Source organism: Melozone crissalis, unplaced genomic scaffold (assembly GCF_028551555.1).
Source record: "Melozone crissalis strain CALT ecotype California unplaced genomic scaffold, PUWL_Pcris_2 ptg000106l_1, whole genome shotgun sequence".
Taxonomy (NCBI): Eukaryota; Metazoa; Chordata; class Aves; order Passeriformes; family Passerellidae; genus Melozone; species Melozone crissalis.
The window spans coordinates 436737-464358 of record NW_026535883.1 but is presented as its reverse complement, the minus strand read 5'-3'; the positions used below and the strand labels follow the sequence as shown (position 1 = coordinate 464358).

At 44.0% G+C, this 27622-nt stretch overlaps 1 protein-coding gene across 2 annotated transcripts in view; it reads left to right on the top strand.

Annotated features, from left to right (window-relative positions):
- KIF13B (kinesin family member 13B) overlaps positions 1-26855 on the top strand; it is a 123592-nt gene extending 96737 nt beyond the window's left edge. Inside the window, exons 34-41 of one of the 2 annotated variants that reach the window (XM_054291692.1) lie at positions 682-759; positions 1241-1294; positions 2141-2161; positions 8532-8649; positions 9694-9827; positions 19432-19494; positions 20950-21910; positions 24163-26855. In XM_054291692.1, coding sequence (XP_054147667.1) covers positions 682-759; positions 1241-1294; positions 2141-2161; positions 8532-8649; positions 9694-9827; positions 19432-19494; positions 20950-21910; positions 24163-24446 — 1713 coding nt within the window. In that variant the 3' untranslated portion in view covers positions 24447-26855. The remainder of the gene's footprint in view (positions 1-681; positions 760-1240; positions 1295-2140; positions 2162-8531; positions 8650-9693; positions 9828-19431; positions 19495-20949; positions 21911-24162) is intronic. The other variant, XM_054291693.1, reaches the window with a different exon arrangement.
- The last annotated feature ends 767 nt before the right edge of the window (positions 26856-27622 follow it).

Below are 27622 nucleotides of genomic sequence, written 5' to 3'. Positions count from 1 at the left end.
AAAAATCCTAAGGAAAGGATTTTTCATAAAACATGTCTGTAACAAGCTTTTGCTTTCTGAAGCTTTACCAATAGTTTCTGCAATTGCCAGTAGAATTTTTGTCATTTTGCCCACATTCTACTTTGAATTCACCAAAGCCATCCTGCCAATAAAAAAAAAGACATTGATTGGGTTAATTTTAAGTACTATAACTTGATCTGGTTATCAGGAAAAATACAGGAGAGAAAAACATTTGTTGAAAATTGTTCTCCTGGATATAAATTATGCAAGCACAAAGAGAAAAGTTATGCAAAACAAGCTGGAGCTTGTGCCTGCCCACTATAAATTCACAGGGAAGTGTGATGCACTTAAAATATTGAAAGCAAGTTCCCTGTCATTTATAATTAGTTTAAAGGATTAAAATAGGAGCACAGGTAGGAAAGAGAAGTCTCAGTCTTTGCATCTCTGTCATCTCCTAGAATCAAGACTGCAAAATCCTACACGTGCCAATCAGCAAAATACCAGATGTTAAAATTTACCCATTCATAATTTTAGCCGCGTAAACTTTACAGACAGCATCCAGTGCCACAAGGCAGCTCAGAAACATTTTACTTGCGTAGACAAAGCTATCCTGGGATGATCAGGGCTTTAATTCTTGCCAAATACACTTATTTGCTTATTTTTGCTCTCTGTGACTGCCAGGAAGTTGCTGTAAAGGAGCAGCTGATGGGGAAAGGAAAACTCTACCGCAGGAGCCTGAGCTCCCCCAACGTGAATCGGGTGAGTTCTCCCTGCTGGCATCTCCACTCTTCATTCTCAGGTCCTGGAGTCATGGAAGAGAGCAATGAATTTCCTTCTTTTTCACCCCTCTGTGCTGGGTTGTTTTTTTTTTCCCTGAACAATGGAGATGTTTCATTTCCTTTCCAAGTTGAAGGATATTTTTTGTCTCTTTTTCTTTAGAAGATTTGAAAACAAGTTACAAGTATATGCTGAACTTTAACTTTGTACCAGTGTTGTGCATAAAAATGAGACTTTTTCTACCCAAAAATTGGAAAGAAATCATTTGATAGAACTGGTAATCAAACTAATGACAAATTCTGGCTCCTCCCAGGTCAAGAATTAAATTTTCACCTTTAATTTCTTGGATTTTGTTTCTGCTTTAACCACAAAACTGTTTTCAGCCTTACTAGCCAAGAGGCATAGTTATGAATTTTTTGAAGTTCTTGTTAAGAAATAATTCTGCTTCTTTTAACTCTTCCAGCTTTCTGCAAGCCGCCAGGATTTAGCCCCCCCTTATAACCTGAGCAGTAACAGGGTGAGTATCTGCAGATCTCCTCGGAAAACTGGGGGGAAAAAAGGAAATTTCTCTATTATGCCAGTGATTAGGAGCATGAAAGGGAAATATCTGTGAAAAATGGGCCACCCCCATGTGCTCCTGGATCCTTGGGGCAGAAATAGGTTTGGATGTGCTGCTCTGGGGAAGTTCCCAGCTCTTGTCCCAGCCCCTGTGGGATGCTCATGAGCATTTTCCAGCTTTAAAACTTCTCCAGAGCTTTCACCTGGGTGGAGGGAAAAATTCTGGGAGAAAGGAAGAGTTTTGGGTCCCTATGTCAGTTCAAGTCCAGCTCTAGACAGAATAAAGGCTGTAAAGAAAGTTCCTGACCTCCCCGTGGTCCTAAACTTCTGGTGGGTTATAATTCAGCCCATTTTAAACGTCTAAAGCCCATCTAAAAACACCACTAGAGACCCAAAGCATTCCTTTAAAGGGTGAAAAATTAAATTTAAGCTTATTTTCCAAATCCTAGATCAACTGAAGGATCTCCTCCTGATAGATATTCTGCCCAGCAAGCGTGGAGTCATTTTGAGGGGGAGAATCTGGTGGTGACAAGGCATTTTAATGCATAATGCAGTTGCACAGAATAATAGAATTTTGATGTAGTGCTCCAGCATTGGTTGCTAAATCTGCTACATCTGATCCATGGAGAGAATGCTGAAATATGTGCAGGTGATAAAGTGTTTGTAGCAACTTCTGTCTGGAGAGAACTGTGGGGTGTTTCGATACTGTAAGGTTTTTAAAGCAAAAATTAAAGATTAGGATTCTTAATGATTTCTGTTTTTCTCCTCCCTTCCCCTCAATGATTTCTCTCATTGCATGTTTCAGAGTCCAAAGGTCCCAGCAGAGGTAATGCATTAGGTCCACCTAATGAGTGGGATAATAATTTTTATCTCACTATAAAGTTGATTTTGCTCACTCACGCGCTTTCATTTCCTGCTTTGAAGATGCTGCTGGTGGTGCCTGATTTGCATAGCACAGAGCAAACGAGTTTTTTCCATTGAAATGCTGTCATTAATGCAGTGTGAACTGGTACAAAGCAGAGAACTTTTCTCCTTGGGTGCATCTGATGGGTTCTTACAGAGCTGGAGCTGTTCAGTGCCATCTCTCACAGATTTTTTGGACAGGGTGAAGTCGTTGCAGAAATAACTCCCTCTCAGCTGAAAAAAACCAGACATGAAAGCAAGCAAATATCTAAATATCTGCCAGTGAATATTAGCCTGGAGATGAGATAAACATTGAGACTTTCTCTCAAATCTTGCTCAACCTTTATGATTTTATAGTTCAGTGTGAGCAACTCTTGATTTCTGTGAACAAATGACTTTAAAATAATCACTGGGCCAATGGAAAACATGCTTTTCCTTAGTTTTGTGGTAGTGCTCTCAGAGGAATGACCCCTTGTCCCAAGCTTTGGTTAGCTGGAATTGCTGGCAGTGGTTTGCATGAGGTTTTGCAGCTCTTGGCCGTGGCTGTAGTTGCTGCCAGAGACTCTGTGCTGCAGGAATGTGGAGCTGAAGTGGTGGAGCTGCTCCCTTTGCTTGCAGTGAGCTTCAATCCAAGGCACTTGTTCCTCAGGACATGGAGATGGGACCTCCCCAGCTGGGAATTCCTGGTTTTCAAGGGATCTCTGGTTCCAGGCCGCGTTGGACAGGGCTTGGCGCAGCCTGGCTTAGTGGAAGTGTCCCTGCCCAGGGCAGAAAGTGGAATTTAAATTTGGTGATCTTTAAACCCTCCCAACCCAGACTATTCTGTCATGCCATGATCCAGTTTCAGTAAGAAGATGAGCAAAAGCTTTTGTATTCCCAGTGAAACATTTAACAAGTCCTTAAATGTCCCTGTAGCACCTGGACATCACAGAGCTCACTGATGAGATCAGTCCTGTCCAGTTTAGCTTAAAGGACCTGAGAAGAGCTTGACAGGCAGAGTTTTGGTTAAGCTGGATGCCTTTTTCCCTTGGTGAGAAATTTGGTGGCAAAGAAGTCTTGTCCAGCAGTCATGGATTGTAATTTTATTGTCATTTTACCAGGAATTGGCTGTTGTTTATTGTAATAAGCCAATCCCAAACAAGTGATTTAATGTATCACAGGAAAAAGCAGTCACAGGACTGTAACAACACCTGAACTGGGTGCAGAATATTTTGCACATTCCAGAATATTCCTTTCCTTAACTTTTATTCCATTTCTTTATTTCTCTCTCTAATTGTTGTTCCTTGCATCCCTGCTGCCTTTACCATGGATTTTTAGCTTTGTGGAAAGGGCTCCTGAGTCTCATTCATTCCTCTACGTCAAACACCATCCATGCTGGTAAAATTTGGGATTTGCTCCATTCTCCATCACTCAGAAGAGCCAGGACTCATTTCCCTGTTTAAAAAAAAAAAAGAAAGTATTAAACAAGAATATTATATGAGTTGAAATAAGAATTAAAGATGGTGTCAGTGCAACTACAACAGGCAGCTGAGAAATTTAGAAATTTCAAGATTTAAGGCATGGATTCATCTTGCAGACTTTGGCAGTAAAAACGTGGATGGGAGGTCACATCCTCCTGAAGAGCTGGAGAAGTTTTCTCCAGGGCTGGAGCAGAGGTGTGGGATTGGCACATTTTGGGGAATAAAGCACCTTAAAGAGTATCCCGGTGTGCAGAGAGCACAGAGAGATTCCAGGGAGCAGGATGGCTCACACTGAGCTCTGCATTCCTGGGAATTTTTAATTTCTGAATTTACTTCAGAAGAGTTTTAGGGACTTTCATGTTGTCAGCAGGACTGACCTGAACCTTTAGGTTCTGTTTGCTTAAATGAGAAAAAGGCAATTTTTACTCCTGTAGTCACTACAGCTTTGGATAGGAGAGACTGAGATGAGTTTGATTTCTCCTTGCACATCAAGTGATGCAGGGGTATTGAATGTCTTAGTCTTGATATCAAATACAGGGGGTGAATTTTCATGTTCAAGGGGGCTTTTGTTGGAAATTTATTTTAATTTAATTCAGTTTAATTCAGAATTTTAAAATTGAGTTGACTAAACTGGATGAATCAGAGGCACAGTGAGTGGAAGGCACCTCTGAGGTGTTTCACAGATCAGACTAAATCACATATCGATGAAAAATATCACAAGTTGCTCTTAAAACACCTCTGACAAGAACCATTTTGTCTTAGACAGTTGTCCTTCCTTTCCCAAAGGCCCAGTATTTGTAGCTCAAACTCCCAGGAAGACAGGATGGTGCCATTCAACCTTCAGGTTTTTCTGGGAACCAGAGTTTTTTCCAGCAAATTGTAAATTGAACTTGAATAATCCTGCTGTTCATGAGAACAAGTGCCTTTTGTCCCAGCTGTGTGTCCCAGCTGTTTGCTTGTGTCCCAGTGCTCCATGGTCACCTTTTCCCAAACCTTTTCTCAACTGAAATAATAAAACACAAGAATTATTCATTTCTCTTACCCAGTGGCTGCATTTTAATGGTCTGTCAACTTCAAGGAAAGATTTGTCAGGTAAAGCCTGAGATGACTTAGGCAGTGATCATCCCTACCTGCCCTAAAGGTTTTGTGCATGAAATAAATCCCCTGGGGTTTTTCATGGAGGATGTGTGGAAGAAGGGAAGGCAGAGGAGAAGAAGGAGAAGGTTTTATAAAAATAAACCATTTATAAACAGCATTAAAACACATCGAGGGACGTGCATTCTTCTGGTGGCTACTTGGATTCGTTAAATTAAATCACTTGACCTCTGTTTGGTCACTTGGCAGAGAGCGAATATATTCATGAAATGATGACTCCTCTGGGCAAATGATTTATAAGCTTCCTCTCTTTCTCTCACCACCCTTCTTGAGAGAGAAGAGATTCACAGCACTTGAAAAATAATAAGAATAAACTTAAAACTTGTAGTGGTGCATGCACAAAGCAACACAGGAGAGTGCTGGATAACATCCAGATGGGAAATTTGGAAACTTCATCAAGTTAATATAGTTTATAATTCTTTTTATTTTTATTCTAGTGAGATTGACATGGGTTATCTTTCAATACAGCACAGTAAAATAATTCATTAATTATCTTTTCCCGCTGCACAGTGGTTGACACTTTCAGTTGTCTGTGGTATTTTCTTTTCCAAATGTTTCTGCACCTGTTGCCCTGACTAACCTAATTTTGATGGTTTGTTGTCATCTCAGAGCTGAGGGTCCCAAATCTGACCTTCAGGCTAAAACTGATCACTCCAAAGCAAATGCAATTCAAAAACCCAACATGCCTTAAGTAAACAACCACACAAATCCTTTTCTCATTCCTGTTCCCAGGACCTTCATTTTATTTCTCCTGGAAAAATAGTTAAAATTACTTAGAAAATGTGGTCATCTGTAATATCAAAGGTAAAGCAAAATTTCTAAAAGATCCTACAAAAAAAAGCCTTTTCCTACAGAAAAAGTCACCAAATGCTGCCATTCTTTCTGTGCAGGATGAATATTCTGAAAGGGTTCTGCTGGTTCTTACCTACTCAGTTTTTCAGCATTCCCCAAACAGGGCTAGAAAGTCAAGATATTGCTTGAAACCATTTTACTCTTGGAACAGTCAGTGGAGGGCACTTCTGACTCAACAGTTCATGACTCAGAAAATTATTTAGTTGCTCTTTACCTGCACTGAGTCCCTGTTGTACTAAGCTACAATACTCTTGAGTATTTGTAATATTCTTTCTGTTTCTTCTTTTTCTGTGGCCTCCAGGAGCACTTTGGGCTTGGTTCAAGATGTGGCACCTTGATCCATTTATATTTAAGTGGATCACTGTCCCAAGATCCAAAAGGATCACTAATCAAGCTTTATATTCTCCAAAAATGAAGCTTTCAGATGCTTTTCACTCTTCCATAGCTCTTTTTCCTAATCCAGTGCCAACATCAACCAGGCTGATGGCAGACTAGGCCAGGAGGCAACAAAACCAAGATTTCAAGAGTATTTTGCGTCTTGTGCTATTTGGTTTTCTAATTTTTTATTCTATTTTTTTATTAATCTCTGCACATAATAAGGCAACCTGAGAGAAATCTGTACTAACACAAACACGAAAGCAAAAAAAAATAAATTAGAGGGTTTGGGGATGAGGAATAGGAAAGAAGCATTTTGTGGAATTTTCCAGCCTCAGACATGACTCTTGGATGTGTGTAACACATAAATGAGTTGCAGGTCAAAGATGATGCTGGAATTGGAGGTTTAGAAGCATGGGCAGAGCAGGAAGCTTCCAAGAAGGGTTTAAACACCAAAGTCCTCAAAACCAGCAGATTACAAACCCCTGCTGCTCCCAGCCTGGCCTCCATCAGCTTCACTTCCAGGATGATGCCTCAGTGACCTCAGACACCCATCAGTTATCCCAAATTTGTCTTCCCAGTTACCCCAAATTTGTCTTCCCAGCTGCAGCACCCGGAGCAGGAGGGCTGAGGACAGGTCCTGCTCTGCCCAAGTGAGGTTACTTGCTATTCAAAGCAGGAGCAGCTTCTCTGGGACTGACTTATAGATCCAAATGGAAATGATTCTTGCCCTGGGCTGCTCACCATGACCTTCAACCCAGTGGAGAAATCTATTCCTCCTATCCTGGCTTATTTATTATTTGTGAAACATTCATGACTTCAAGTTCCAGTTAAGATTAGTTTGGCTGCCTGTCATTATTTTTATGTTCAAGGTCAGATTAATTCCTTGCATCCAGCAGTGGGGAGCTTCTTGAAAAAGCACATTTTCCCCCTCTTCCTCCAGGAAAAAAATACACTAAACTTATGGTCTAGGATGCAGCAGGTCCTTCCATCCCTTGTAGCTCCTGCACCTTTTTACTGTGAAAGTATTTCTCTTCCTGTTACGTCTTTCAAAACACAAGCAAAATTCAGGTGTACAATAAAATCCAGATTTTGCACCAACTACAGCACAACTCTTCACAAAAAAAAAAAAATTGGGATTAGACTTCAGTTTTTATCACTTTGGCTGCACCTCCTGTCCTTGCAACCCCTGATTGTGGAAAGGTGAAGCTTTCCAAGCTCATCCTGAGAACATTTTGCCACCTGGACAGGACAACGCTTTCCCACCTGAGACCCTGAGACTTCTTGAAGAGTCTGAGCCTGGACTTTTTGACCCATAGGCTCATAAATGGATATTGAGTTGCCTTCAGCTCTCCTGTAAATTAGAAAATCAGAAGGAGCTGCTTTGGCAGTTTGATTTTGCATGTGTGCCTCCCTCAGGTGTTTTCAGCACAACCCTGTGGAAGTTTGGTTTCCCTTCCAGCTCTGCACACTCAGTTGGTGAAGCAAAACCAAGCCCTGTCCTGCATCCACATGAAACTTCAGCAGAGCCACACCCTGGCCAGTCGCTTGGAGTAATCACTGCAGGCAAATTTATAAATTATTTTGCCTAGCAAGATAGAAGAATTAATAAAAAATGTATTTGGACTCACAGATTCTTGACACTCACATGCTGCTGTGAAACAGTGGCCTGGGGTTTCTCTCTGTCACTGAACCAGTTTCTGGCTGTGAGTTTGAGAGGAAAGTTCCAGAACCACAGTGGACCTTTGTAAAAGCAAGAGAAATCACCCCTGGTGTGTGGGATCCATGGGGAAACCCAACCAGAGAGCCCTGGGATCTTGGGAAGGCAAAGGAGCTGCTCTTTTCTCTGTCTCTTATTTCTTCCTCATTTGCATCAGGGCTGAAAATAATCTTGTTTAATCTTCAGAACCCTAACCTGTCTTAATATTTTTTGCCCTGCTATCCTCAGCTTGGATATTCCAACTTTCTCTTTCCCAGAAAACTTTGCAGTGCCACAGTTGCTTCCTCTTGATCTGTTTAACTCCTCCTTCCTCTCCAAGCACAAACATCCAGCCTTTACGTCTTGTATTTCTTGTCTTGTTTAAAGCTCTGTCCCCACCCTTTTTCCTGGCACTGCTTCCGCTTCTCCTGAGTAGTTACACAAAATATTCAGGAATTTTGGGCAGACAGCACCATATTATTTTCACCTGGTTGTAACTTCCACAACACAGCAGCACAAGTGAGTGAAATATTACAGCTGTGGGGTCTAGAAATAAAAATAAACTTTTTCTATGCCTTTATGCTGAGGGTTCTCATCTTTGCAGGGCTGGGTTTGCCAACTAAAACACCTCTGGGGAAGGGTCTTTCCTCAGCTCTGGCACTCTGAGCTTGGCAGAGGGGCTGTGCAGGATTGCTGTGCTCCTGCTCTTATGCTGACTTGAAAAAAAACCTCTTCTTTGTTTTCCTCTCTAGGGTCGATGGGAGAGTCAGCAAGATGTGTCCCAAGGTGCCACAAACTCCAGTAGAGGCATTAGTCCATCTCGTACCTCCCTGCCAGGCTCTGGGCAGCAGAACCACTCCCCTGATGCAGGTAAGGCTTTTCTTCAGCTCACAAAGCTCCCCTGATGCAGGTAAGGCTCTTCTTCAGCTCTGAAAGCTCCCCCAATCCAGGTAGGGCTCTTCTTCAGCTCAGAAAGCTCCCCATATTCAGGTAGGGCTTTTCTTCAGCTCTGAAAACTCTCCTGATCCGGGTAAGGTTTTCTTCAGCTCAGAAAATTCCCCTGATTCAGGTAAGGCTCTTCTTAAGCTCAGAAAGCTCCCCTGATCCAGGCAGAGCTCTTCTTTATGTCACATAACTCCCCCAATCCAGGCAGAGCTCTTCTTCAGCTCACAAAACTCCCCTGGTCCAGGTAAGGCTGTTCTACAGCTCAGAAAACTCCCCATATTCAGGTAGGGCTCTTCTACAGCTCACCAAATTCCCCCGATCCTGAGGGCTCTTCTTCAGCTCAGAAAAGTCCTCTGACCCAGGTAAGGCTCTTCTTTATGTCATAAAACTCCCCATATCCAGGAAAGGGCTTTTCTTTATGTCACAAAACTCTCCTGATCCAGGTTAGTCTATTCTTCAGCTCCCAAAACTTCCCTGGTCCAGGTGGGGCTCTTCTTCGGCTCACACAACTCTCCTGATCCAGGCAAGGCTCTTCTTTAGTTCACAAAACTCCCCATATTCAGGTAGGGTTCTTCTTCAACTCACAAAACTCTCCTAATTGAGATAAGGTTCTTCTTTATGTCACAAAACTCCCCTGATCCAGGTAGGGCTCTTCTTCAGCTCACCAAACTCTCCTGGTCCAGGTACAGCTCAGGAAACTTCCTAAATGTGGGATAAAGTCACTGCTAAATAAAGTCCCAGCTCCTGAGTGTCACTAAAAGTCAGAGAGTGCTTTATCTTGGCTAATTTTTGACCACAGAAGTCGTCTTAGAAAAGAAGTTTTAGAAGTTAAAACTTAAGTTAAAACTTCTTTTAAAAAGAAGGTTTTAAATTTTTTTATAGGGGTTTTTAGGTCAGCTTTGGTTTTTTTCCCTCCCTTTCTCCAAAGAATAATTCTTTTCATGTATGAATATTTTGTTTTTCCAACAGGTATTGGTAGCCTGGCTGCTTCCTACCTGAATCCTGTCAAGTCCTTCGTGCCTCAGATGCCAAAGCTGCTGAAGTCCCTGTTCCCTGTGAGAGATGAGAAGAAGGGCAGGCAGAGCTCTCCCCTTGCACAGCAGGTAAGGCATTAAATCACCCACAAAATCCAATATTGGTGAGTGCTGCTGGCCTTGCTGGCAGGGAGATGTTTTAGAAAAGTTGTTGCAGAGCAAACCAAGATTTCATCCATTTCCCCTCCATCCTGTCCAGGGCTGGTGGAGCTGCTGGAACTTATTGACACACTCTCAGCCCACTTGGCTTTTTCCAAGTGCCAGCTCCACTCCCAGGGTGATTTATGGGCCTCCCACTCGCAGCAACAATGGCAAAATTTATGAAGGGCACTTAGTGTTGTTTGTGTATTGCCAGGTGGAAAATGTAATTCTATTTTTAATTCCTTATTTCATATCCCCACCCCTCACCCCAGCTCATGTCACCTTTACCATCTTTCCCTGTGTACTTGGGGAAGTTGCTTTTGTTCATTCTTATCTCTTCCACATGTCAGGGAAACATTTGATTTCCTTTTTTTATCTTTCGGATGTTGTGCTGCAAAGCTCCCACCTGCTCCAGATGTGGCTGCTGTGCTCTGAGCAGAAGTTGATGCACAGTCAAGCTGGCTGGAAAAACCAGCTTGGCTGGTTTCATCTCCAGATGAAATAGAGAATTCCATTATAAATCATATAATCTCCTTTATTTATGAGGAATATTTATTTATAAAGAAATATTTCCCTCTAGAGTAAATTTTGAAGGTTTTGAAGATGAATCTGGAGCCAGATCTGGTGTGAAAGGTTTTGGGATTCCTGGCTCTGCTCTCACCCTCTTCCTTTGCCTGGAGTTCTGGAAGCTCATCACTTATTAACTCAGACTTTCCTTCACTTCTTTCCATGCAGGCAAACATTCTAAAGAATATCTTCCTCCAAACAAACCCTAAAATCCTAAAATCCTTTTTTTTTTTTTTTTTTGTGGATGAATCCAGACCTTTTGTTTGCTACAACAAAACTTGCTGTTACAAGAACATCCCAGGAAGCTGTTTTGGCATAATAGAAATACAGTAAAATATTAAACAGAGCAAAAATAAATCTACTAACACTTAAATATTTTTAAAAGAAATTCCTGGCACATGTAGCACAAATAAGAACGAGGCAGGTTTGAAATATTCTTAGCTTGATTGGGGATTCATTTTACATTTTAATCTCACCTTTTGCTGGGTGCTGAGGCTGGAATTGTACAAGCCCCCTCATCTATGAACTGTAGAGAATTAAAATGAAGGTGGTGACTTTCTTTAAAGGTATTTGGGTATGGAAAGATGCAAATAGGTGCTCTTACAATTGCAGTGAGAGCCTTTCACACCTTCTTGAATCCTCAGTGAATCAGTGAGAGCTGAGAGGAGAAACGAGGCCTAATTTCCTGCCTCTAGTCTAACCACCTGTTCCCACTCCTTTCCTGTTCAAGATCAGTCCTGGATGATTTGTCTAGAGATCAAGTTTTAAACTACAGAGACATCTCTATAATGAGATTCTAGTTTATGTTATGGATTATTATGGGAAGTCAACCAGGTCGTGATCTCAAAAATTTTTAATAAGAGGGGAAATGCTATTAATGCTTTGTTTTTTGGGTTTTTTTTTAAATAAAGAGGAGTGGGTGATGCTTCAGTCCTTGCACTGGAGAGCAGCTCAGGGTTTCCATGACCAGTGGATCTGTGTAATGTAATGAAATGTTAGAATTATTCTCTACTTTCAAGTTTTGCAATGGAACAAATCAGCTGTATTGCAAATGCACCTCCCTGGTTTGAGAGGTTTTACAAATTCCTTGCAGCTCTATCCATTGGGAAATGGGGCTTCTTCACTGCTGTCAGCAATGCCAGGGAATTGTGGAATTTCCTGAGGTGGAGAGATCCACAGGGACCATTGATCCAAGCCCTGGCCCTGCACAGACACCCCAAAAGTCCCATCTTTTCCAAACACTCCTGGAGCTCTGGCAGCTTTGGGGATGTCACCATTCCCTGGGGAGCTCTTCCAGTGTCCCACACTATCTGGGGAGAAACTTTATCCTAATCCCACCCTAAGAAAAGATGCACAGAAGAGAGAATTAAAAAAAAAAAACAGAAGGAATTGCCCCAGAATCAGCTCCAGCTTCTTCTGTGCAGCACAAAAATGAAGAGGTGCCTTTACAGCAAATCTGGCTTTTGAAGATCATCAATATCCCATCCCATAATTTCCAGTGCTGCCTCTTCCTAATGGCCTGAGGATGCAAATGTGGGCAGAGGGGTTGAGTTGGGGGTGCTGATGGGTGGCTGAGGGACACAGGGGGACATGGGGGGCTCAGGGGGTCACCCCAGGCAGGCAGGAGCTCCTGTGGAACTGGAGAAACTGTGCCACGGAGGGGACACCAAAATTTACCCCTGATAATTTTTCTGAGATCTTTCTGAGCCTCAGGGAATACAGAACAGCACCTCCAGGGCTATGTGAGAAGGAAATTTCAGTGCACAGTGGCAGGGGACATAAATGAATGTGCAAGGTGAGAATAAAACCTGTAAGGGAGAGGCAGAGCCTAAAGGACTTTTTTGGCTCTAATTGCAAAGGAATCTCACCCTTAACTGGGAACTGCTGGAGTTTTGTTGCTGTAAACAACAATTTGGGAGAGCAAGGTTCAGGAATTGAAATGACAAATGGGATGCAAGGATCTGAATCATCCTTTCCTGGGCTGGGAGCTGAGATACGGGGAGATTCAGGTTGGATTTTGGGAAAAGGTTCTTCCCCCAGAGGCTGTGGGGCACTGGAACAGCTGCCCAGGGAATGGTGACATTCCCAAGGCTGCCAGAGCTGCAGGAGGGTTTGGACAACTCTCTCAGGGGTGCACAGGGTGGGAATGTTGGGGTCTCTGTGCCAGGGGTGGCACTGAGTGATCCTTGTGGGTCCCTGCCAGCTGAGGATATTCCATGATCCCATGAAAAGCAAATTTCAAATTTCACCAGGACTGTTCCAAGTGGGTATGGTACCAAATCTCTGATCCTGTGCTGGTAAAAAAGGAGCTCAGTTCTCATCAGTAATTATAAAAATTGCACTTTTAAAATTATTTTAGCAGCTTTTTATTTCAGTCCTGCCCATTGCTTGGAGCAGCATCAGCATTAAAGTGGGCGAGCCACCCAAAATTACCTTTACAAAGTGATCTCCCCTTGTTTAGAGTGGTTGCTTGTGCTTCAAAAACAAAAAAAAAAAAGGCAGAGACATCCCAGTCAATTCATCCCACCTCCTGCTGAGGATATTCTGTGATTCCATGAAAAGCAAATTTCCAAGGAGCTGGACTGACACTTTTCCCAGGTTTGGAGTTAAATTCACCAGGACTGTTCCAAGTGGGTGTGGTACCAAATCTCTGATCCTGTGCTGGTGAAAAAGGAGATCAGTCCTGATCAGTAATTACAAAAATTACACATTTAAAATTATTTTAGCAGCTTTTTATTTCATAAAATAAAATTACTTGGAGCAGCGTCAACATTAAAGTGGGCGAGCCCACCCAAAATTCCCTTTACAGAGTGATCTCCCCTTGTTTAGAATGGTTGCTTGTGCTTCAAAAACAAAAAAAAAGGCAGAGATATCCCAGTCATCCCAGTCAATTCATCCCACCTCCTGCCAGCTCAGGATATTCTGTGATTCCATGAAAAGCAAATTTCCAAGGAGCAGGACTGAACCTTTCTCCAGGTTTGGAGTTAAATTTAAATTCACCAGGACTATTCCAGTTGGGTGTGGTACCAAATCTCTGATCCTGTGCTAGTAAAAAAGGAGATCAGTTCTGGTCAGTAATTATAAAAATTACACTTTTGAAATTATTTTAGCAGCTTTTTATTTCAGTCCTGCCCATTGCTTGGAGCGGCATCAGCATTAAAGTGGGCGAGCCACCCAAAATTCCCTTTACAGAGTGATCTCCCCTTGTTTAGAGTGGTTCCTTGTGTTTCAAAAACAAAAAAAAAAAGGCAGAGGCATCCCAGTCAAGGTGGTGGCAGTGAACAAAATTGCTGTCTTTGACCTTCTGCTGCAAGTTTAGTAACTAATCTGGAGAATAATGAACCGCAATTAATGAAATCTGCTCTCGTATTCAAGTGTGTTTCTCAGACAGCACATAAAATAATTGAAAGAACTTCCTGCTCTCTAATTAGTTAGATTGAATTAATTTGGCATAATAGGATTCTTTATGTAACTTGCAGAATGGCTTCCGATGAAGCTGTTTATGTACCTAAAAGATTGGGTTCTGATGAAGCTGTTTATATACTTTAAAGTTAGCAAATGCCTCTTTTCTCCTTTATCTGGTGCCTTTGAATTAATTGCTGGTAGTCTGTAAATAATAAAAAAAACCCCAACAATTTAAACCTTTCTAGATGGCTGGAATTGCTTTTTATTTTCCCAGCCTATTCTTGAAAAAGCTGAGAAGCACAGAGTGCAAGATTTGGAGCCTTCTGACCCTCCCTGCTGATGGGGAGAAGCTTAAAATCCTTGTTTAAAATATGCAGGTGGAGGGAGAAGCAGAGTTTCATCTGCCTGTGCTTAATTATATTATGTAGGAATTGAAACTCCTCTTTTTTATTCACATGCTGAGGCTTTCCCAGTGTGCACCAAGCAGAATTCTTGTTCTTTTCCCTTTTGACCCCATGGCTTTCCAGGAACTGTGTAATCACATTTCAGGGCATCACTGGGTGCTGACATTAAAAATGGACACATTAAATTCCAGTTTCTGGGGTTTTGGAATTGCTGTGGCAGAAGGAAATTCCTGTGGCCCATTTGGTGAGTGGATTTTGGTCACCTTCCTCTCCAAGAATCTTTTTGGATGCTCAGATGTCTTGAGAGAGAGATCTTGAGTTACAGATTTACTTAAAATAAAACAACAAAAAAGATAAACTCTTTGAATTTCCATAAAATTCATTTTTGCTTTATGGTGTAGCCACATGGAGAGGGCAGCTGTCACTTCTTTCCCTTCCACCTTCTGATGCAGGCATGGAAATTAATCTTAAAAACTAATGAAATGCAGTTAATGAAAGGCTTTCTAAATAGACAAAACCCTTTTCTGGCAGTCCATTAAAAAATAACAGTTTCATGGATGGGCCTGGTGCACAGTATAATTGCTAGAACTGACATTCCTTAATCAAATGTAAATAATGTGGCCTCAGAGAACCTTCTTTAACATCTTGAAGGCTTTTTTTTCCTTCAGAGTTCCAAGTGAAAAAATCATTTGGATGCTGCAGTCAGCAGAGCTCGTGTGTCTCCTTGTGACTCAGTTGTTGGTGTTTTGATTTCTTTTCTGAGCTTGGTTTTCCCTGTCATCCTCAAATACAAATAGTTTTTGATGAGTATGAGTGTGGAAAACTGGCTTTGGAAGTTTCAAACCACTCGAATTTCTTTGTAAACTAACTTAAAAATGGGTATGAATTACTCTTTTTATCTTCCAGGACCTAGAAATGAAGTAATTGAGCTGCAGAGGAAATGGTGTGGTTAATTTTGTATAAATTGTACTAGAAATGGGGAATTCTGATGTCTTATTACAGGCTGAGACATTTCACATAGGGGCTGTGGAATAAGAGGGAGTTGTTTGGGTTAATATTTAAATACGGAGTGTGTATTTATGAAATGAGCAAACACAGAAAAAATCCCAACAAATTAACTTGCACTGGATTTCAGATCTCCTTGTGGAAGGTGGGAGATTCTATATTTGAGTGATTAATGACTTTGCAATCAATTTTAAAATAATTTTCAAAATTATAATTGTTGGGGCAGGGGGTAACTTTTAAAAATTAAATCTTTTCTTTTGGGCTGTGTCCTAGGGAATTTGGAATTGTCCCTGCAGTCCCATGCACACCTTTTGGAAATATTTTATCCTGAATGCTCCAAACTGATTTAAATCTCTGTTTAATGAATTTAAATCTCTGTTTTGCTGCAGAAGCTCCCAATAGCTGCTGTTAAATAGTGATGGGACCATGACAGTGTCAGTGGGAGGGTCCTTGGGCTCAGCCCCTCCTGTCTGGGGATGGGAAAGCAAAAAGAGCAGTGGAAGTTTGGGGTAAAATCCCTTTAGGATTGTATCAACCTTGGCTAAGCCATTCCTGGCATTCACAGGGCAATTCTTGGCTGCACTGGCCTGATTTGTTCTCTTAAATGCCACTGAACTTTCTGCATATTGGGTGTTAATGCTGAGGGATTTTCATCCAAGTGACACCAAATCAAAGGCTTTGCACTGAAGGCATCAGTCACTGCTGCCAGAGGCATTTCACAAAGTGCTTAATGACACAGAAATACCAAATGTGTTTTGCTGAGCTCTTTGAAGAGGTGGCCATTATATAGATGTGGAATATATGGGATAAAAAATGTTCATTCAGGATTGATGTTGGTGTCTCTGTAACTGAGGAGTGACACAGAAATGCTTTTGCTCTTCAAGCTCACCAGTGAGGCAGGTTGGGCTCTGCTTTGGTCACCTCAGAGATTGTGCAAAGGGACCTCTCAGAGAGCACCCCTGGAGAAGAGAAGGATCCAGGGAGAGCTCAGAGCCCCTTCCAGGGCCTAAAGGGGCTCCAGGAGAGCTGGAGAGGGACTGGGGACAAGGGATGGAGGGACAGGACAAGGGCACCTTCCACCATCCCAGGTTGCTCCAAGCCCTCTCCAGCCTGGCCTTGGACACTTCCAGGGATCCAGGGGCAGCCACAGCTTCTCTGGGCAACCTCAGGGCCTCCCCACCCTCACAGGGAACAATTCCTTCCCAATATCCCACCCAAATCTCCACCTTTTTTTAGTCTGAAGCCATTTCCCTTTGTCCCCAGTCCCTCTCCAGCTCTCCTGGAGCCCCTATAGGCCCTGCAAGGGGCTCTGAGCTCTCCCTGGATCCTTCTCCTCTCCAGGTGAACCCTCCCAGCTCTCCCAGCCTTTATCCCAGAGCAGAGGGGCTCCAGCCCTTGGAGCATCTCTGTGGCCTCCTCTGGACTTGTTCCAGCAGCTCCACATCCTCCTGCTGTTGGCCCCAGGGCTGGGGCAGCTCTGCAGGTGGGGTCTCACCTGAGAGGGGCAGAATTCCCCCATTTCCTCCCCTCCTTCCCAAAGTGTGGGACCATCCCATCCCTTGGGGGATTTCTGGGATGTGAGTGCACCCACCTGGGGCATGTGCAGCTTTTTGTATCCTCATCACCTCCCTGCATAGAGCAGCAGCTCTTCAGACAATCAAAGGTGCTTTAAAGGGAAAAGCTTTCATGTTCTCCCTCACCCTTGTGTTTTGTCAGCTTGGTTGAAGAAATCCTGCCTGAATCCATCACTGTAAAAGGCTCCTGGATAAATACATCAAGATTAACAGCCACTGCCTACAAACATTTAATGATAGAATTTGGCTCTGGATCCAGAAATATTTTTCATCCAGCAGTGTCTTCCCAGATAGTCCCAACACTTTGTTTTCAAATTCCCCAAGGAATTTGACTGCATTTCATCCCACAGGTCTGCTGTGGTGCCCTCTGAGGGGGTTCCTGCCCTGCTGCTTCTTGTCAGGACCCCCCTCAGAATTCCTTTTTTCTCCCTGTTTTTCTAAACTTTGCTTGGCAAATTTTCTGTAGTTTGGAGATCTGTCATCCTTTCAGGAGGAGAATTTGATGAGGAGTGATTAAAACCTAATGGTTTTCTTTCTTTTGCTGTATGATGCCAACTGGATTTTTAGATTTTTGGGGATTTGCAGGCTGTAATATTGGAGGTTTTGGAGAGATAAAAAACCCAAACAAACATTTTATTTATTTGTTTTAAAGGGAGAAAAGGGAATCAAATGAATTTATTTAGCTGCTTTAAATATTTCTCCTTATTCTAACTCTGAGTGCTTATTTCTGGATAATAAGTCTGGACAAATTTTATAAAACCTCAACTTTGCAGGGGTTCTTCATTGGTTTATTCTGAGAGATAAAAAACCCAAAAAACCATTTTATTTATTTATTTGTATTAAAGGGAGAAAAGGGAATCAAAGGAACTGATTTAACTGCTTTAAGTACTTTTCCTTATTCCAATTCTGAGTGCTTATTTCTGGATAATAAGTCTGGACAAATTTTATAAAACCTAAACTTTGCAGGGGTTCTTCATTGGTTTATTCTGAGAGATAAAAAACCCAAACAAACATTTTATTTATTGGTTTTAAAGAGATTCAAAGGAACTGATTTAAGTGCTTTCAATACTTCTCCTTATTCTAATTCTGAGTCCTTATTTCTGGATAATAAGGCTGGACAAATTTTATAAAACCTAAACTTTGCAGGGGTTCTTCATTGGTTTATTCTGATCCATCTGCTTGCTGGAGCCCCAGGTCCTGACCCAGTGAGGATCTCAAAATGCCCAAACCTCTGCACCCCAAACAGAGCCAGATTGCCCTGAGCCCCGTTCCAGTGGTGAATTTTCATTTGGCAGGTTTAGGAACAAGCCAAAACCCCTCCTCTCCTGCTTCCTTTTATTGAACTGAAGCTTTAATGTCTTTAAAATATTTATTTGGTGACCCTCTTGGGGTTTTGTCCATTTCTTTGTCTTTTTATTTTCTACCTTGAAGCATTTTGGTTTTTTAATGCCTGGCACAATCTCTGTATAAATAAAAGTTGTTCCTCTCTCCCATGTCTATTCCTCTTGAGGGTAAGATCAGTCAAGTCCCTGCTTTACTGGGCTCAGAAGGGATGCAAGAGAAGGTTCCTCACTCTTCAGCTGGAAGATTTCAGTGCTGAGTTCTCAAAATCAGAACTCAGCCTGTGTGTTTGTACAGAAGGAATCCTTGGGAAAAAAATAAATAATAAAAGCAGGCAGCTCCCAAATGGTGTAATGTGTCTCCCTTAAGGAGCTCTGCCCCTCAGAGCCTGAACCTGCCCTTGCAGTGCATTATTTAACAGTGCTGAAGAGATTTTTCTGCCTTTTTCTCCTCTCTCCTTCTCTTCATGTTCCCTTTCCTGAGGTTCTCCACTGCTCTGGTGGCTCCTTCCCCTGCTGTGTGACAGCCCAAGCCAGCAGCATCACCTCAGATTTATATCAGGTGTCACAGTGTGCTGCTCTGCTCTCAGGAGAGGGATTATTTCAAATCTGCAACATAAAAACCTGAATGTGGAGCAAGTGAGGGCCATTCATTGTCAGTGCCAGGAGGAATGTCCTCCCCTAAAAGGGGATGCACAGACCTGGATTCTGCCTTCCTTTTTGTGTTAAAGCCAGTAATGATCAGGTCCAAACTGAATTTAGAGACTGGAAAAGGAGAAAGAGTTCTGGAGATCAAACCAGAGATCCTTAAGGTTGGAAAAAGCCTTGAAGATCAAGTCCAGCACCACCCCCATGGTCAGGACCAGTCCATGTCCTCAGGTGCCACATCCAGGTGGTTTTGGAACATTTCCAGTGATCCAGGGGCAGCCACAGCTTCTCTGGTTAACCTGTGCCAGGGCCTGACCACCCTCACAGGGAACAATTCTATCCTGGTATCTAACCTAAATCTTTTTTAGCTTAAAACCATCCTCTCTGCCTATGTAAAAAGCCTCTCTCCCTCTTTTTTTTTTTTTTTTTGACAAACTCCATTTCAACTACTGAAAATTTAGTTTTCCATCCTTTCATGACAAAGCTTTGCTTAGGATCCCAAAATTTCAAATGCAAGCCTTAACATTTACCAGTTTGCCAATATTTAATCCTTTCATTGACTGATTTCTCTTCATTTCCCTCCCCCCAGGCTGTCCCACGAATTATGGTTCAGCCAGCCAGTCTGGAGGCCAGTGCTGCAAGGATGAAACAGGTGAGCACATCCCAAGATGTGAGGATAACATTTTTAATTTCACCTGCCAGAGGTGGCCAAAGCTTCAGCTGTTTTAAACCTGTTGCACTTGTGCTGCTGCCTGGCTGTGAGACTGAAATTCTGCTGGGTGTTTCAGGTCCTGCTAAAACCTCCTCTCCTATTCCTGCTTCCACTTTGATATTTGAAAGCATTAGCAGATAATTAGCTGAAATTTATCTGGTTTGCTGCTTTAAAAAGGAAAATTTCTAGGCTCTGACAGTGTCTATAAGCAGGATGTGGCTGTTCTAAGTGTGGAGCTTAATTCCCCATTTTTGCCATGATACCATGGAAAAACTCTTGCTAAGCTGGAGAGAAAATAGAGCCTGTGATCTCCCATTTTCCAGCAGAATTTCAGTGTCCTGAGCAGCACATCAGCTTCCTCCCACTGTGCTTTTATTGTCTTAGAAAACTCTGTGTTATCCAAAGGGAAAATCCAGAGAAAGAGCAAAGCTCCTGAGTCCACATGGACACCACCCTTGCCATAGCAAAGTGAACAATATGTTTTTCATCTGCTGGAATATTTGTTAGAAAAATTTATTTTTTTTTAAATTACATTTTACTTAGCAAACCTTTGGTTCTGAAATTCTAGTAATCCAGTCAAATCCCTCTTTCTTCAAATGCTGCTTAAGTTTCCAGTGGAAAAGGCATTTTGGGAATAAGCTGAAAATCCTGTCGTTTGGGACACTAGATGGGAGAAATCACAAAATTGTGAATAATAAACAAAAATGTTCACCTGAGACAGGATTTGTTCAAATCTTCCCTTTTCCAACCTCTTTTTCCACCCCCCCTTCCTATTAGCACTCTCCCCCCTCCCTCCTTCCCAAAGAGATTTAGAGACATCCTAATCTTTTAGAGTACATGTGCTGGCAAAAGATATTGATCTATCAGATTTAGTAAACTTTACAGCCAAGAAATACATCACTGAAATGGGCTGTTAATCTCATGAGGTGCAGTTAATTTCATCCTCTGGAAGTGCAAGGTGCTGGTGGCTCTGAGGTGGGAATGGCATTTGGAAATGGGGACAGAAATGACACTTTAGGTGCGGGGGGATGATTTATCCACCCTGAGAGTTAAGCCAAATAACTGTGAGAGACTTATGGATCATGGCTGCTTCCCATTCCATATAAATCCTGCTGTTCAAACAGCAAATGACCACTCCTGTAATATAAATAATTCTTCAGTAAATACTGGGGAGTGTATTTCTTGGGGTTGACACTTCCCTTATTAATGGCAGGACTGACTGACAATCCTCCCACGCCGGCAGGGCTGACTGGGGATCAGCTTCCATCTTCTGCCCCTGGCAGCTGCACAGGGATTTAGATAAGCTCAAAGCCTTGGTGCTTGCCAGAGGTGTGAGATCTGTGCTTTGGGCCCAGATGTTTTGGATGACACAGCCCCTCTCCCCCTGTGTTTCAGATGAACCAAGAGGAAGCAGCAAAGCAGGAAACGGTGGCGCAGACGCCCGAGGCGGACAAGAGTGTGGAGAAGACACCCAAAGTGCCTTTGCAGCAGCCCACAGGGGACACCCAGGGCCAGGACTGCCAGGAGGGCCCTCCCAGCCCCCTCAGTGAAGCCTCCAGTGGGTATTTCTCCCACAGTGTCTCCACAGCCACCCTGTCCGAGGCCCTGGCAGCGGGAAGCGACGCTGGGGCTCAGCCGGGAGCTCCAACACCTGCAGGGAGTGACTGCCCTGCTCCTGCAGGGGCTCAGGTCCCTGTTGATGTGCAGGACAGGGCTCCTGAGGGCTCTGTGGCCACAAAGAGGGAGAATCCCCCCACCTTCAGCCTTCCAAGTGCTCCCCACAAACAGAGGGACAGCCCTGAAGTGAATGGGAAGTCGTGCACTTCTCCTTGTCCCAGCGAGCAGGGGAGCGATGCCTCTGCAGCCACTGACGCAAAACCTCTTGTCTCTACCTCCACTCCAAAGGAGTCAATATCCAAACAATCAGTGGAGTCAGCCAGGAAAAAGGAAACATCCCCTGGGGCTTCAGAACTGGGGTTTCCCAAAGCTCATCCCGACCAGCCCAGCGCTGCTGCAGCCTCGCCCTTCAAAATCCAGAAGGTGAAAACATCAGAGCTGAGATCCTTCACCAGCATGCTGGGATCAGACCCCACCAGTTCCCTGGGCACAGAAGAGCAGCAGGAAGGAGAAAAGAGCACCTCCAGTGCCCGTGGACTGAACCACAACGGCTCAGAGACAGCAGAGGAGAAACTGGAGGTGACTTCTGACTCGGAAGATGCCAATGAAATTCCTGAGTGGCTGAAAGAGGGAGAATATGTCACAGTTGGCACCAATAAGACGGGCACTGTCCGGTACATCGGGCCCACAGACTTCCAGGAAGGAACATGGGTTGGTGTGGAGCTGGATTTTCCTGCAGGTAAAACATCCCCTGGGTCAGGTGGGAAGCAGCTGGTGTGTCCCAGCTGGCAGAGCTCATCCTAAAGCTGCTTTTTTGGGGGGGTTTATTACCCACTGGGGGGTTAATTGCTCATTGCAGGAGGCATTTTGAAAAGGAAGATGTAAAAGGTCTTCCCTGCTGTCATCTTTTCCCAACCCTTTGAGATCCCAACCCAAACTATTCTGTGATCCCTGACTGCCCATTTTCAATCACTTCTTTGGTTTCTCACACTGGAAGTAGGAATCAGGATTCCTTTTCCATGCAGCAGCTGCAGGGCAAGCCTTGTGTCCATAGGATTCTGTTCTGGACTTTTGCTGTGAGGATGAGGGTGTTCAAAGCACAACAGGAGTTGTGGGATTTAGCTCAAAGGGACATTTAGGCTAAATGAGTTGCAAAGTCTCTTAATAGGTATTAGGAGGTAATAGGATTTTATTTTAAAGTAAGCTTTGAAATTGCAAAAGACTATTTCTGTGTGTGTATATATAGAGTATACATATATATAGTGTATATATATATATAGTGTATATATATACACACACTATATATACACTCTATATAGATATAGATATAGATATAGATATAGATATAGATATAGGTATAGGTATAGATATATGTTATATGCACCCCTGTATATGTGAAAAGCAGTAGGAAATTATCATCCCCTGACCACCAGGTCATACAGATAATTTGAGGTTTCTTTCAGCATCTCATTTGTCATCCCTGCCTGACTCTTACCTGTACAGCTGTGGAGCTCCCAGAATTTAGAGCTTCCAGGATTTTTTGGAAATCCTCTCCAGGATTGGGGGAAGTCAGGGAGTGCCAGTGGAAAATCCAGGAGAGGTGCAGTGACAGTGAGAGAATTTGGGTTACCCAGGGCATGAAAAACTCCTTATTCCAATCTTTTCAGCCAAGTGCAGCATTCCCAGGCTGGGTGGAGAATCAGCACATCCCAGGGAGCCCAAGCTCCTCCCTGCTGCACATTTGGGGTTGGAGCAGTTCATCCACTGTTTAACACTGTCCAGGATCCAGAAATCCCAAATCTCCCTGTGGCCCTCCATGTCCTCATCAGAGCTGAACTGGGCAGTGACTTCCCAGCTGCTTTCAGAAAACTCTCTGGAGTTTTCCATCCTGGAAAGCAAACTGGAGCTCTTGATCCTTTTGCAAGCTGTAGTAGTTCCTCAGTCCTGGGTTTGTGCCTCATTTAAAAAAAAATATATATAAATTTACAGATTCATTTCAGTTTTGGAAGGTCACCTTCCCTTTGTCAGGCTGCTCCAGTGCTGATTCTGTAACATCCCAGTAAGCAGCAGCTTCCATGGAAAAGTCAGGAGATTTTTGGCCTGCTGAAGACTCAGCTGCTGATGTTGCTGGAATTTTTTTTTCACCCCATTCTCTTTCCACAAGGAATAAGACCCTGATTTGTTGGAACGTGGCACATCTGCAGCTTCACCTGGGGAAGGTGGTCACAAAGTGGTGTCTTTGTCACACTGCAAACAGGGATAGAACTCTAGGGACATGGAAATCCAAGTCCTGGCCACGTGAGGGTCCCAACGTGCTGATGGTGGAAGGAGAAAAGAAACACCCCAAAAGCCAAAGCTGTGACTTTATGTCATTTAAAGAGCTGTTGGATCTTTCCACCTTCCCTTTATGGATGGAAGCAATCCCTGAACAGTTCCCCTGAGAATTTTAAATTATCTAAAATGAGAAATAGAAAGATCTCAACAGCACCAGTTAGAGAAATTATCCTTCCTGTTCTGTGGAGGGTTTACAACCTGGCAAGAGTGATAATCCTCAACTTCAAACATCAGAATGCCAAAATCTCTTTTAAATGTCTGTTTTTCCTTCCTTCCTGGTACTTGGGTAATAGAAGTGATTATTTACCACTTCTGGAGAAATTATAGAGCAAGTGGGATGGAAGGACAAGGCAGAGTGTCCCATCCAGAATCACTTGCTGGGGTTCAGCAGGGAAATTTTACCTCCATGGTGTATTTTTAGGGACCAGTTGTTCTCCCTCTCTGCACTTTTTCCTTGCAGTAGCACCAATTTGCACAGAATAAAACCCATTTTGTAGGAAAATATCCATCCCTGTGGCTTCCCCATCCGTGAAGTGTCCAAGGCCAGGCTGGACGGGTCTTGGAGCACCCAGGGACAGCGGAAGGTGCCGGGTTGGACCGGGATGGGATTTGACCCTTCCCAAACCAGTCTGTGACTCCCCGATTCTCTTGTTGCAGGCAAGAACGACGGCTCCATCGGGGGGAAGCAGTATTTCAGGTGTAACCCAGGCTATGGGTTGCTGGTGAAGCCGGGCAGGGTCCGGAGGGCCGCGGGCCCCGCGCGGCGCCGCAGCTCCGGCCTGAGGCTGCAGGGAGCCGAGAACAGGAGGAGCGGGAACTTCTCCGGGTCAGCCTCCAACCTGGCCTCCCTCACAGCCCTGGCCAAGGCAGAGGGAGGGTCCACGCTGAGACTGGAGAAGAGCCAGAAGAACGCAGAGAACCGGAAATCCTGGGCGAACTGAGAGATCCCAGCCCAGCAAACGCCCTGGGATGGCGGCCGGGGGAGCCGGTGGCTTCGGGAAGCGAAACCAACCCGTCCCAACTTCCAGTTGGTGGCAAACACTGATGAAGGGTTTGTTCTCTCTGCTCTGGGTGATTGACATGATAATTCTTTGCCTCGTCGTGGTGCTGGATCCTTCGTTTCCTGTCCCAAATCCCGACGCCTCCGGGGGCAACCGACGGCAGCCGGCGCTGGGTGGGTGTAATGAGCTCCTTCTCTTCCTCCTTTCAGAGGAAAATTGGTCAAACCACAGATTCCCAACAGCCACAAAATCCTCCCCAGGCACCAGTGCTTCCCTGGAAGTGCAGGGCAGTTCCTGAAGAGCCTCCCCACAGCAACAGCTCTACTGTAATTCCCTAAGAGCTGTGTTGGTATCGTGTAATCCGCCGTGAAAGGGCAAGGTGGGAATGATTCCAAACAGGCAGAAAAGTGAAAGCAGAACTTTGTTTGGAGATAAAGAACCCCCAAAGTCCCTTTGTTTAAAGAAGCAGCAGCCCTTGGGTTATGTGGCTGGGCCCAGTGCCTGTTTGGATCACTGCCCCGTTATCCCACTCTCCTGTGGAAAGCAGTGTGGGCTTCCCCGCTGGTTTGTTGGGAATGGGAGAAAGCCCATGGCCAGCTCTATTTTTGATTTTTGATCCATTTAATGTTTGCTCTCACCATGACAGGATCCCCTCTCTCCTTTGCCCCAGAGTGGCAGGACCGTCTCCTTGGTTCGTCCCTGTGGGCCATGAGGATTTTTGATTTTTGCAGAGGTGTCAGCACTGAAGTGCTCCCCTGTTCCCACCCAGCCTTTGGAGACGCTCAGAATTTTGCCAAGCAGGGTGTCTCTGCCCTCATAACAGGATCAATCCAGTCTATTTATTTTTATTTATTCTTTTAAAACATGAAATGTTTGCGCTTTACAATCATCCCCCACAGAGGAGCTCTCCCAGCACCATCCCGAGCGCACATCCAAAGAGGAGGTGCCTCTGTCATCCCCAGAACCTGCCTCTCTCTTGGAAAGGGGGAGGTTTGGGCTGGCTTTTATCAAACTTGATTTTATTTGTGGCTGGTTTTTAGCTGCCTGTGGCACAGGGTATCTGTCCCTGTCCGTGTGTTCGCGCATGGATCGGCCAACGCTTGTTTTCCTATCAAATCCTGAAAAGCCACAGATTTTTTTATCCTGAGCTGTTTATATCGTGTTTAGTTATCATGGGGGGATTGGACGGCCTGAGCAATAGATGTTTTAGCTATGTGGGGACTATTTAGGATGCTAAATTAATGATTAAACTTTAATATCTCTCCAGTCGCTGCCCGTGGGTATCCAAGTGCCTTAAACATCTGGTTCCGAGGTCCAAGGGAAAGCTCCATTGGTATCAAAGGAGATAGGGATGCTTAGTGAAGGAGATAATTATGCTGATTTACTGTAATTAATATCATTTATGCAGAAGGAATAAAATTAAAATAGAAACTAATCTGTAGCAGAAATAAGCGGGCTGGGTTCCGATGCAGCCTGCGTAGAACTGCCAGGGGTTGTGTATCCTTCCAGCTTTTGGTGTAAGTAGTTTCAGTGTTTCCTAAATTTTCCTCAAGAAATCTTAATATAAAATGTACAGAGCAGCTTTTTAAAGATATTTTTAGTGTACAGTTTTCCCTCTTTTTCCCTTTGCACGAAGCTCCTGTCCATCCACACCATGATGGGGGAGGAATTTGGTAGTAAAGAATTCTGATGCTGAAATCCCAGGTTTTAAAATTAAAACCGGTTTTATGAACACAACCCATACAGTGAAACTCTTCGTTTTGGGGTCTGAGGAGTCTTGCCAATGAAAGACCACCCACTAATTAATTTGATGCCTCTTACACTGCCTTGTTGGTTCCCTGAGCTCCACCCTGACCGTGTTTTTAATTGCACTTTGTTCTGATGGGCTGCCGGAAGACGCTGACGTGAGGCAGCCCCTCCCCAGAGTTGTGTGTTTTTAGTCTCAGCATTTCAGATACTTGGGTTTAGGGATGTCTTTAAAACTCCTCCCTGTTTGCTCAGTGCCCCCTTTAGGGGAGATGCAAAGGGAGGAACCTCCAAGTCCTTTTGACGCCTCTTTTCTTGTGCTGCTGTCTGGGAATGCAGGATTTCCCCAGGGAAAGGTGTCCAGGCTGCAGGAGAGACGGGCAGGAGCTGGGTTGGTGGTTCTCTGTTTCTGCTGCTGGTTATGAACTCCTCTGGCCTGTTTGGGCTCCAGCCCTGGCCGTGGTTTGGTGTTTGCACACCTGATCCAGGCTGGATTCCCTCTCCTCCCACCCTCAGTTGTGCTGCAGAACCACAGGGAGGGGTGTGAAGGGTGCTTAGAGCAGCCCACACCTGTTGGGATAACTGTGGGATATCCCTCCTCTGGGATAACTGTGGGATATCCCTCCTCTGGGATAACTGCTCCTGGCAGCAAATCTGGGGAGATTCCAGGAATCCTCTGGCACAAGGAGCCCGTGGTGCCTTCGTGGAGGGAGGACCTTGCTCAGAGCTCTCCTGCTTTTCACCGTTTCCCCTGACTTTGGAAACAAAACCTCTCCTCAGATTGCACCCTAAAATCAGCCTGATGCAGCACGAGCTCCAGAAAGCCAAAACCATCAAATTTGGCCATGAGGGTGTTCCTGGAGGGTTCCCTGACTCTCTCCTGCTCCCTCACAGCTTTCCTGGGCACGTGAGGTGTTTTCCTAAAGGTGTTTTTCAGATTTTTGGCACATTGAGTGCACATTCCTCTGCTCAAAGCCATCTGTTACTTCACCCCAGTTAAGCCAAGTGACCAGAAAAGAGGTAAAAAGCATCATGGAGGTAATAATATCTATTTTTTACTGACAATATTAGAAAAGCTCTACTCTCAGCCTGAAGGAGGAGGTGCTCTTAACTGGAACCACCCAGCCCTGAGGCTGGTGTGTGAATAGCTATGCAGATTTTTTCCAAGATTTTCATGCACTTTATACAGGGAAGAAGAATATTTAATGCAGGAGAGTGTCATTTGTGTTGAGTGTCTCATCTCCTCTGGTGTCTCTCGGGGGTTCAGTCCTGCTGGCTGTGTCCCTGGATTGTGGGTGGGTCTCAGATTCTTGGGAAATGGTGTTGGTGGGCTGGAAAGGCTCCATCCCCCCTGTGTTTGCAGGGCTGGG